General features: G+C 39.3%; 1 protein-coding gene and 1 pseudogene across 2 annotated transcripts in view; both read left to right on the forward strand.

The window, feature by feature from the left end:
* Positions 1–12,593, forward strand: part of ATP7A (ATPase copper transporting alpha) — a 164,133-nt gene that overhangs the window by 140,103 nt on the left and 11,437 nt on the right. For both annotated transcript variants that reach the window (XM_075539506.1, XM_075539507.1), the window contains 2 exons: positions 9,656–9,773; positions 11,757–11,859. In XM_075539506.1, coding sequence (XP_075395621.1) covers positions 9,656–9,773; positions 11,757–11,859 — 221 coding nt within the window. The remainder of the gene's footprint in view (positions 1–9,655; positions 9,774–11,756; positions 11,860–12,593) is intronic.
* Positions 7,467–7,596, forward strand: LOC142435119 (U1 spliceosomal RNA; annotated as a pseudogene).

The following is a 12,593-nucleotide window of genomic DNA, read 5'->3' on the forward strand; positions in this document are numbered from 1 at the left end:
CCTTTGTGTGGAGCATAGGTTCACAAAATTTAGCCTGCCACCCCCTTTTCACTCTTAACGCCTCCTGACAATGAAAAAAAAATTGTACTATAGCCTATAATCCAGGACAAAGTGTGCCTTTCTGCTTTTGCAGCCTCTCCTGAGAAACAGTGGTCTGTAGTATACCAGAGCAGTTACGGCATTTTGATTTCATTTCACATAATTTATATTTTAGTTTATGTTTAAGCCAACCAATTAGAGCACATTTTAGCCACTCCAACAAGAGCATTGACTCCCATGTTTCTGCTGAGGTCCAAATCAATACATTCAGTATGAGCTATCTTTATGTTCCTTCCACCCCCACCCCACATCTCTAGTAGTCATCTTTCCACATAGTCCCCAGCTAGCTGTCTGCATACGTTAGAAAAATCGTGTATCTCTTTGGGACTGGAGCACACCTCCTATGGCTCATACTTTGTACCTTACTTTTCAGGGCCTGCTGAAACTAGAGTCTGCTGATAGGTCTAGCAAGAGAAGATAGGTGGTGAGAGGTGGATCAGTAGTGTTCCCTAGTCTCTCCCCTCCCTCAGGGGCCACAATTATGGCTTCCTGAGGCAAAGCAAGGCCAGTTTCCTCAGAGGGGTAGAGGACTGTGCCAATGGATCAAGAAACTGGGTACAATCTAGGAGTGTAGTTTTTTCAGCTTCACTAGTATCTGTCCATGTGTTCCGATTCACATTGTTGAGATCCAAATTTTCAGGACAAAATGGGGGGAAATGCCCTCATTTTAACATCAAACGCCCTGCAAAGCTTGGACTTAAATTTATGTTGTATCTCGGCCACTCTTTCAACTCGAAGTTTGGTTTCGAACAACCTCAGCTCTGTCGCTAGAGGCTACAAAGGTTTCCATCAAGGCCATTTGATTTCAGAAAATGATGAGCTGGAAATTTGAAGTCATCTTCTTCTTTCCCTACTTTGTCCCTTTAGATTCATCAGTTAAACAAAGTGTGCTAAACTATCAAATACACAATCGCCCAGAATATTAGCTATTTAGTTAGCACTATCCAAGGAGGAGGAAGCTTAGCAATGTAGAGGTGTATGAGCTAGACTGCTAATCGTAAAGTGCATGGCTAAAATCCATAAGCCACTCTGCAGGAGAAAGATTCGATTGTGGGTTTCCATAAACGTTTATAGTCTCAGAAACCCAAAGGGGCAGTTCTACTCTGTCCTATAGGGTGGCTATATGTCAGAATCTAATCGATGGCTCTTTTTTTTTTTAATCCAGTGACAGTCTTTTACACATCATAGCCTTGACTACCAGTGCCTTTCTGATTACTAGAGATAGTTATTAGTACCTTTCATTTCTTTTATAAATCATTTTATTGGGGGCTCTTAAGACAATCCATACATCAGTTGTATCAAGCACATTTGTACATATGTTGGCATCATCACTTTCAAAACTTTTTTCTACTTGAACCCTTGGTATCAGCTCCTCTTTTTCCCCTCCCTCCCATACCCTTCCATCCTTGTGACCCCTTGATAAATTATAAATTATTATTTTTATATCTTATACCATCTGCTGTCTCCCTTCACCTACTTTTCTGTTGTTCATCCCCCTGGAGGGTGGGGGGATGCTATACGTCAATCATTGCAATTGGTTCCCCCTTTCTCCTCCTTCTCCCTCTACCATCCCCCTACCCACATGGTATCACTCGCTGCTCCCATTATTGTATCTGAGGGGGTTTATCTGTCCTGGTTTCCATGTGTCAAAAGCTCTTACCAGTACCAATGTACAGGATCCGGTCTAGCCAGATTTGTAAAGTAGAAATGGGGTCATGATAGTGGTGAGGGGGTTGGGGGAGGGGGGAAGAAGCATTAAAAAGCTAGAGGAATGTTGTATGTTTCGTTAGTTAGTACGTTAAATTTAATCAGATCAGAAAACCAACACCAGAAACCTCAGAACCAATTCAGAAGACTAATTCTTAAGATTCTTTCCTTAGATAACAAAACATGTATTAAAGTTCTTCAGAGCTTGCTTGATCTCTCAATGCGCGTGTGTGTGTGTGTGTGTGTAAATGACATGAAGGTCACATTTGACTTTATTTGGCTATACAAGGGAGGAAAAAGAATCCAATGCTCACCACCCCAGGGCTGATTGCCACACGGCAGAGGACAAGCATACTGCCATCCTCTCTATGCTTCTGAGATAGTGCTCTTATACACAGAGGAATGGCTTTTCCCCCAACAGTTTTATTGGCACAGAATTTGCACATCATACAATTGAGTGGTTCATTCATCCGATCATATCAAGGGGAATTGTACAATCCCCACCACATCTATCTTAGAGCCTCCCCTCCCCACATTGGTGAAATCGCCTTTAAAGTGAGTGTGCAATCACGATCAGCTCTAGTGCTCCCTCCCCCTCCCACCTGCATTATTTACTCCCAAATCCCCTTTCCCTCCCTATCGCACATCCCTACCCTGCATTCCCTGTAACCCCTTGTATCAATTATTATTATTATACATCCGCTCCTCCTGTGCTTCATAGCTGGGAAACCCAACAGAAAACAATGAAAAACAAATCGCACTGAGTGGCAAGGATAAGGTCATATTAGTATAAACACAAAAATACAAATAATGCATGCGAGCGAGAAGACCCCTTCTGCCCCCAACAACAAGAGGAATGGCTTTGATGAAATTATAGCTTTTGTCTTTCAGCTGACCTTACCTCCAAGGGTGGTGACTTGGTTCACACTCTCTAATACGGTAGAGATTCAGAATACATCCCACCTGAATGCTGTCCATCAATATAACAGAGGCCTCTCCAAAATGGACTTGTAAACAAAATCCTGTTGCTCTTAGCTTCCATTGAGTCAGTTGCAATCCACAGTGAGTCTGTTCACAACAGAATAAAACATCGCACCATCCTCACAACTGTTCCGATGCCTGAGGCCATTGTTGCAGGTTCTTCCTCTTTGTCACTGCCCCGCTCTTTTCCCAGGCATGATGTCACTCTCCAGGGACTAGTCTTTCCTGACGATATATATAAAGTATGTCAAATGAAGTTTGTCATCTTTGCCTCTTAGGAGCACTCTGGCTTTACTTCTAATACCGATTGGTTTGTCCTTTAAGCAGGCTTTGAAAAGTCTTCTCCAGCACCTCAATTCAAACGCATCGATTTGTCTTTGGTCTTCCTTATTCCGTGTCCGACTTTCACAGGCATGTGAGACAATGGAAAATACCATGGCTTTGACCAGGTGCACCTTAGTCCTCAAAATAACATCTTGCTTTTCAATAATAACTTTAGAGTATTTTGTGCAACTGATTAACCAGTGAGGTTTTGTGCAGATTTACCCAATGTAACATATCCTTTGATCTCTTTACTGCTGGTTCCATGAGCACTGATTGTGGATCCAAGTAAAACAAAATCCTCGACAACCTCAACCTCTTCTCCACTGATCATGTTACCTACTGTTTGCAGTTGTGAGGGTTTTGATTTATTCCTCACTGAGGCTGCAACTTTTTATCCTCATCAGCAAGTGTTTCAAGTTCTCCTCACTTTTAGCAAACAAGACTGTGTCATCTGCATATCTCAGGTTGTTAAGAAGCCTTCCTCCAATGCTGATACCACATTCTTCTTCATATAAGCTAGCTTCTGTGATTATTTGGTTAGCATGAAGACTCAATAAGTATGGTGAGAAGGTACAATCCTGACACAGACCTTTCCTGATTTTAAGCCAATCAATATTTCCTTGTTCTGTTCTCACAACTGCCTCTTGCTTCAAGTACAAGTTCTGCGACAGCACAGTGAAGTATTCTGTGATTCCCATTTTTCTCAAAATTATCCATACTTTATTATGGTCCACACAGTCTTGATATCAGCAATGGTATCCATTGTTCCATGTCCTCTTCTGAACCTTGTACGAACCCCTGGGAGCTCCCTGTCAATGCACTGACTGTCACAACCATTGTTGGAAGAGCTTCAACAACATTTTATTTGCATGTGATATCAATGATAACATTGTATAATTTGAGCCTTCTTTTGGGCCACTTCTCTTTGGAATGGGCACAAATATGGATCTCTTCCAGTCAACTATCTTCTGAATTCCGTGACCTAGATAAGTAAGGGTTTTCATCAGCTGTCAAGACAGTTCATTAGGTGTCCCATCAATTCCTGGAGCCTTGCTTTGGGCTGATGTTTCCGCTGCAGCTCCAACTTGTTCCTTCAGCACCATTGGCTCGTGCTCGTATTGCTACTCCTGAAATGGTGGACTGTCAGCTATTATTTTGTGGTGCGGTGGCTATGTGTATTCTTCCCGCCTGCTCTCGATGCATCATATTTTGCCTATGCAGTCTTTTAAAACTGCAATTTGAGGCTTGAATTTTTCTGGAGTTATTTATTTCAGAGATGCTGAGCGTGGTCTTCCTCTTTGGCTTTCTAACTCTAGCTCTTAGCACATTGTGTTCTAGTATTTTACTTTGTCTTTTGGAGCTGCCCTCTGAAATATCTATTCACCTCTCTAACTTCATAATTTCTTGCATTTGCTTTAGCTATTGTACTATTTAGAGCAGCAGTTCTCAACCTGTGGGTTATGACCCCTTTGGGGGTCGAACGGCCCTTTCACAGGTGTAGTCTGATTCATAACAGTAGCAAAATGACAGCGATGAAGTAGCAACAAAAATAATTTTGTGGTTGGGGGATCACCACGACATGAGGAACTGTATGAAAGGGTCGCAGCATTAGGAAGATCGAGAACCACTGATTTAGAGCAAGTTTCAGAGTCTCTCCTGGCATCCACTTTGATCTTTTCTTTCTTGTTTGTTTTAGTGACCATTTGTGAGTGATGTTCTTGATGTCCTCCCACAGCTCATCAGGTCTTTTGTCCTTAGTGTCCAATGTGTCAAATCTTCTTGAGATGTTCTCAAAATGCAGGTGGGATAGACTGAAAGTCATATTTTGGCTTTTGTGAGCTTGTTTACATTTTCTTCAGTTTTATCCATATTAGCAATTGATGGTCTGGTCCATAGTCAGTCCCTGATCTGGTGTTAGCTGGTGATATTGAACTTCTCCATTGTATCTTCCCAGAGATATGGTTAATTTAATTTCTGTGTATTCCATCTGGAGAAGTCCACGTGTATAGTTGCTTTCTGTCTTGTTGAAAATTTTTTTTCTATGAACAAATTTTGCAACATTCTCTCATGCGATCTCCGGCTTCATTTTTATCACTAAGACCGTATTTTCCAACTACTGTTCCTTCCCCTTTGTTTCCAACTTTTGCATTCCAATCACTAATAACTATCAATTCACCTTTTTTTTTTTTACTATCCATTCACCTTGATTGCATCTTTGGTCAATTTCAGACTGAAGACATTGGTAAAATTCTTCAATTCCTTCATTGCTAGTTTTTTCTGGTTGGTATGTAACTATGAATAATAGTTTTATTGATTGGATTTTTTGAAGGCAGATAGATATAATCCTGTCACAGAAAGCATTGTACTTCATGACTTATTTTGTAATGTCCTTTTTGATAACAAATTTGATGCCATTCCTTTTGATTGTGCCATTTTCAGCATAGTAAATAATATGATTTTCTTATTCAAAATGGTCAATACCAGTCCTAACTACTTATTAATGCCTAAGATTATGCATTCCATTTTGGTTTTTATGACTTCCAGTTTTCCTAGGCTCAAGCTTTGTATTTCCAAGTTCTGATCAGATTTTTGCAGCTGTTTCCCCTGACCTTGAATTGTGCACCATCAGCAGATGAAGACCCTGAAGGTTTCACTTCCACAGGCTCTACTCCACTCATGTCACCATGGTGTACTCCAGCCCTCAGACACAGGAGGGACCAATCTTTTAGCACTATCTCTGACAATGTTCTGTTTCTATTCATTAGACCTTCAGCATCTGCCAGTGTTTCCATGCTATGCATAAGGTTTTCAGTGGCTCCTTCCTCCAAAATGGGTGGCCAAGTCCTTCATTGATGTCTGCTCTTAGTCTGGAAGCTCTGCTGAAACCAGTTCACGTTGGGTGACCCTGTTGGTATTTGAAATACCAGTAACATAACTTCCAACATCATGACAGCCCAGAAGCCACCACAGTCTGAGAAACTGACAGAATGTCATAGAACCAAAGTCTTAGAGGCTAGAATTTACAGTACATCACAAAGTAGATTATCGATAGAAGAATCATATAAAGTTATTTCATTTCACACACATCTCACTTTCTCTTTCCAATATTCTTCCCCCCCCCCACTACACACACACACACACACACACACACACACACGAGAGGGCTTTAAAAATTAATATACAATTTTAACAAATTAATGGAAAACATCATTACCTTTTATTTCCATTTTTGACAAGTTATTTGAAACCTGTGTATGTATACTATATATACTCGAGTATAAGCTGACCCAAATATCAGCTGAGGCACCTAATTTTACCCCAAAATAACATTAAAATGTGCTGAAAAACTCGGCTTATACACAAATATATACAGTGTATGAAAATACAATATATACAGAAAATTTAGTAATATATACATATATATTAAGTAAATATGCTCATATGATTCTGGAGGCCTTAAATTGGAAAAAATATCCATAAATAGGCAGCAGTTTGGGAGCTCCAGTCGGCTTAAGGCTGAGATACATAAGTCAGGTAATGGGCTGGGAACTTAGGCAGAATATTGTTGTCTTGTTTGCAGAATTCCTTCCCCTCTTGGAAACCCCAGGTTTTGCTTTTAAGACCTTCAACTAATCAAATGAGGATCACACATTTTATTAAGAGCAATCTGTTTTACTTAGAGTCAATTGATTTTAAGAATTAATCACAGAGAACGATAGGTAAACATTATAGGGGGGAAGAAAAGGAAGAAAGTAAAAAGTATATGTAGGTATAAATATAGATAATGTACATATATAAAGATATAAAGATAGGTATATTTGTGTGTGTGTGTGTGCATGCGCGTGTATGTATGCAACAAGGAACCAGCTGGACTTTGGGCTTCTACTTATATATTACCTCAGTACACGAACAGTTTTTCTAATAGTATGGCACCTTCCGGATACAATCGCTGAAGGCAAAAAGGGAGCATAAACAAATGTAGTGCAGAAAACATGGTTCCCCGCTATTAAAAGATATAGTGTCTGGGGTCTTAAAGGCTCCAAATTAAACAAGCGACCCTCTATTGGGGAAGCAACAAAGCCCACATGGAATAAGCACACCAGGCTGTGTGATCGTGAGGTGTCGATGAATATAGGTATCAGATGTTTAAAAAAAAGCAATCAAATTGATGTGAAGGCGCGTAGATGTGGTGGAGATCCCAACCCCACATGTCAGATAATTGGACAGCCCCTCTTAGAAAGGCCACACAGAAGGGATGATATATGTAGGGTGCGGTGTAACACTAATGAAATACAGAATTATCCTCTAGTTCTTTAACATTTCCTCCCCTTACCATTAGGAACTTTGTTTTTACCTCATTAATCTTGCTAGGGCGAGGCTTACCCATTGCACTCCGGATGTGCTAACCCCTGCGATTTCCCCAAGTGTGGGAAACTCGACTGCATAATTTGTGGTAGTGGGGGACTGCGTTCGCGCTCTCCCTTGGTAACTGAGGGTTTAAAAGTAGACTATTTAGCTGTCTTTTTGTTCCCAACACACAGCACAGTAAAACATATCTGTTTCCTAGAGCAGCGTCTGTGTTCAGTGGTTTTCCATTTCCTGTGCTACTTATCTGCAACTTTGTTCAGATACCTGGTGTGCGTTACCTGCACATTCCTTGTACTTTGCATGGTTCCTTGGTGGGACGTACCTTACTCTGAGTTAAGAGCGCGAGGCACAAATGATTTCCTAACTCAAACAATTAAAAATCCCTTTTTTTTTTTTCCAGAAGTTTGTTTTTCTAAAAAATCCCTTTTTTTAAAAAAAAAAAAGAAAAGCCTGATAAACCCCCAGGACATTTAATCTTTAAAATTATTTAAACTATGTGCTTTTATCATTATAAGGGAAATATAAATAGCTAATACGTACCGAAAAAGGGTCAGAAGCAACTTACTTTGAAAAGCATAAAGAGATTCTGACTTGAAATCCCCAAATCTCCGTTTTTATTTGTGGTGAGTTAAAATCATGTGATTTTTGAGTTTGCCGATTTAGAGTTAGTTTCAGCATCATATAGCTTTGTCTTTACTACAGATACATGGAGCTGTAACTAAATGTATTACCCTCTAAGAAACTTTTATTTATTACAGAATACAGTTCCATCAATATGAATTTCACATATAGATAATGTACATTTTACTGCAGAAGTATGGAGGTCGTAGTATTTGATTTAAAGTCTGAGTTTATATTGGACAAATAGGCTTTATGCTTTCAAATGCATTGAAAAACCACTTTTATTTGCCTTCTTATTTTAATGATAGTTTTTTTTCCAAGTAGCATCACAAAACGTGTGCATGGAAATATCTGGGTCTTGTATTATTGTGTTTAATCCAGGGTGGATATAATTTTAATTATAAAAACAGGATTAAAGTACAAGGAAGTGAAAGTTCATTCTGCCTACTTATAAGAAAATTTTATTTTTCATAACTATATGACATTATAATGCCACGGTTTCATAAAAGATTTAAATTGATTCTGTGGAGTGGAGCACCAGAATTATGCTAATTTTTAGCTGAGATCTTTCTTTATCGTTTTTTTGGTCCTATGGAAATGTATCTATGTACAAAATACTATGAGGTTAATACTGGAGAAAAACTATCATGTGTACCCTGGCCATGGTGATCGGCCTGGTACAATTTAACAGAATTAAACTATCACCTTTCCAAGAAAAAAGTTGATTACATGTAAATATATTTATAGCAACATCTAGACTAGCATTTGACCAAGCAACTTGAAACTAGCCTAGCCAAATTGACATATGAAATTATCATCACACTTTCCAACATAATCAGCGAAAGTGTTATAAGATGTATATTCTGCCCTTTTAATCCCCATGCTCTCAGCCATTAAGAATGTCAAAATGTAGCATGGAAGCCCTCATCAGTTGCTTGCTGATTGTTTCAGTTTAACCAAACAATTGGGAATTATACGTTCCTTAGGTGAATAGTGGAGCCCTTGGGTAGCACAAATGACTCATGTGCTTGCTGCTCATCTAAAGGTTGCACGTTTGAGTGTAGTCAGAGGCACCTTGGGAAAAAGCCTTTGTGGTCTGCTTCTCAAAAGTCACTTGTCGAAACCGGACGGAGCACAGTTCTACTCCAACACAGCGAGTGAGTCATCAGGAGTGGCATCAACTGTCACGTCTCACCTTTGGGCTAGGACCAAGTGCAATATGAGTTGGAATCCTCTAAGATAAAAGACTGGTAAAGTAAATAGGAAGATTTAGGATTGTACATAACAATAAAATTAGCTTCAGCAAACATCTGCTAAGGTTATATTACGGGACTTAGTTTGTGTAGCGGCATACAGCCTTAAAAATGGATTCAAAGTCTTGAGAAATTTTATTTTAAAACATGGTCCAATGGTGACCTAAATATTTAGCAATGTCTGAGACATAATTAATTCCTTTCTTTCTCAAGATTTACTTAGTCATCAATATATACAATATCAAGTTAAAAAGTTCTAAGTAAGAATCTCTAACTAACATTGCAAATATTTCTATTCTCAGAATGATCTTCTGGATGTCGTGGCAAGTATTCACTTATCAAGAAAGACTGTCAAAAGGATTCGGATAAATTTTGTCTTTGCTTTAATTTATAATCTGGTTGGAATTCCCATAGCGGCTGGTACGTAACTGTTAACTAGTATTGCTTTTTCTTTAGAAGTCATTAGAGATCTATCCTTTTTGAAATGTTAATTCAATTATAAGAATATATTTTTGTGCTTAATATATATACATCTCCTTTTGGTATGATGAGAGGTAAGGTTAAAGTTCATCAGAATTTTCAACTATGATGAACTGCTGACATGTATCAAAGAGTATTACTACTTCAGTCCCAGTTGTATATGCATGGGTTTGCTCTAAATAAAATAGGTTTGAAGATGTCTGTTTGAGTAGTTGATGGTTCCAGGTGTGTTCTCTCAGTAGTACCCTTGTGTTCATCTCTGTAGGTTGCCTTTCAAAAAAGATCCAACCAGAATAATGGCTTCCAGGCAATCTGCTGGGCTAGTTAAGTTCGAGACAGAGAGAATCAGCTTGCAGGGTTATGGTAACTGTTTTGGGGGGACTCCATGCATGGAATTTTTAAACATTACCTTAAAGGCGCTGGAGAGTCATGGGAGCTTCCTAAGCAGAAGTTCTAAGAGAATGGAAAATGGCATTGGTGAGGAAAAGGCCAGGAAAGTGGTGCTGGGAAACTTTTTCCCATCATGACAATGCACCTGTCTTGTGAGAATTTTGTAGGAAAACCTTACCGCAACCACCTGATCACACCCCTTCTGGCTTCTTCTTGTTCCCCAAACTTAAAGGACATTTAAAGAGAATGTGATTTGAGTCCTGTGACGGTGCCACATCAACACGTACAGACCTGTACAGGGAAGGGCTGCAGGGATGGACGTACTGTCTTCAGGAGTGTATAGACTTAAAGGATGTATCCAGAAATAATAGCTTCACATCTTGATGTTTCTGTTTAATAAAGGGTTCTGTGCTCTGTAGCAATACTTTGGTCTCATCCTCATGTAAGAATGTTCACAGTAACGTCCCACTAGTGCAAAATTGGCAACAAAACTATCTCCATCAATAAAAGTATAAAATGATTTATATTCCTTCAATCACTGATGTTGGTTGGGGCTGGTTCTCCCATGTGGACTTAGTTGACATCTCATTTTGATGGCTGTGTTTGCAAACAAGCCTTTAAGACCCCACACGCTATTTCCTCTGATAGCCGGGCACCATCTGATGTCGTCGCCACACTTTTCTGTAGCACCCGCATCTTCTGTGTTCCCTTCCTGGGGGCGAGTATCGAGCAGGGTCACGCTCTAAGAACTACAGTAATTGTTCATAAATTGGAGCTAGGGTTTAATGCGAGCCCAAAGCCCATTCCTCAGTCTCTTATCGTTTATCTGCCTTTGGCTCCGTTTAGAGACCACCTTGTTTGTCTATGTCAGAGTCTTATTGATCATCTCTCTGGGGTATAAAGATATTCTGTTGATGTTGTCATGAGTGATTTCCTTCTATTCAAAATAGAGGGATGGGAAGAAACTGATTACCAGAGTGCATAGGAGTGATGACTACAGGAGATCAACATGATAAACCTGACTTGAACGGTTAAAACCTTGTTAGTTGATCCCCTTCTGATGCACGCTGGGCCTGATCTGGTTTTCCAACATTTCCTGTGTTGTTTTTTTCTGTTGTTGTTCATATTGAGATCTACTCCGATGTATTTTGCCATTAGGGTGACCCTCTTGAATTTTTGTTATATGTTTTTCAGTATATGAACCCCAGGATTGATGAGCCCATAGAGAAAGCAAGTAGAATAAGGGCTTCTGGGGGCTACAGTGGGGCAGGGGGAAAAGGGAGCTGATGCCAAGGAGTTGAAGAAGGAAGAGAATGTTTGCAAACTGATTGTGGTCGCAATTGTACAACACTGCTTGATGTGATTGAACTGTGGAATTACATGATGTCTGTATGAGCTCCCAATAAAATGGTTTTGGGAAAAATGCAAAACTGGTTTTAAAAAGATAAAGTGATGAAATAATATAAAACAGGAAGTCTTTTGTGTGGTTTGTATATGTATGCTAATCTCTGACTAATCCCTATTACTTCCTAGGGGTTTTTATGCCCATTGGCTTGGTCTTGCAGCCCTGGATGGGATCTGCCGCAATGGCTGCCTCATCTGTTTCAGTCGTACTTTCTTCTCTCTTCCTTAAGCTGTAAGTAGGATGCCTTGCTCAACGGTGTATTTCCTATTCCTTTTATCATTAGCAATCTGTATTGATCAGTTATGTTAGTATTTTGGTCAGTGATTAGCCGAAGCTTTTCCTAATCATAAGTGTGATTTATGTCCTTGTCATCTTATATCATGGATGTCTAGCAACCACAAGCATTAACTAGGGTAAGAACTAGTCCACCGGCTATGCGAAGTAGGAATTTGTTAGACGCTACACAATTCTTGCTACTTTTCTAGCAGAGACCATCTTACTACACTTTCATACCAGGTCAATTTACATCTTTGATTTAAAATGATTTATTGTGGTTAAATGATATATTTAGTATAAATAAAACAAAAATATATATCAAAACACTTGCCATTACGCACTAGGCTGCTAGCCACCAAAGTTTGCTATGATAACCCTTTTAAATGTACACTTCCATGACATTGATTTCTTTCACCATTTCTGCTACCGTCATCACTACCCATTTCCAAAGTGTTCTCCTTACCTCAGAGAGAAACTCAGTAACCACTTTAGCAATAATTGCCTTTTCCATAGCCCCTGGTAACCATCAATGAACTTTTGTTTCTGTGTAATTGCTAATTTCATATGTTTCATGTAAGGTTTTATAATATTTCTTGTAAATATTTGTTCTCACTTACTTCATTCAGCATTATGTTTTCAAGAGTCATCTAGGCGGTGGCTTGATTCATCTGTTGCTGCATACTTGGGCT

The sequence above is a fragment of the Tenrec ecaudatus genome, chromosome X, assembly GCF_050624435.1.
Source record: "Tenrec ecaudatus isolate mTenEca1 chromosome X, mTenEca1.hap1, whole genome shotgun sequence".
Classification (NCBI taxonomy): domain Eukaryota; kingdom Metazoa; phylum Chordata; class Mammalia; order Afrosoricida; family Tenrecidae; genus Tenrec; species Tenrec ecaudatus.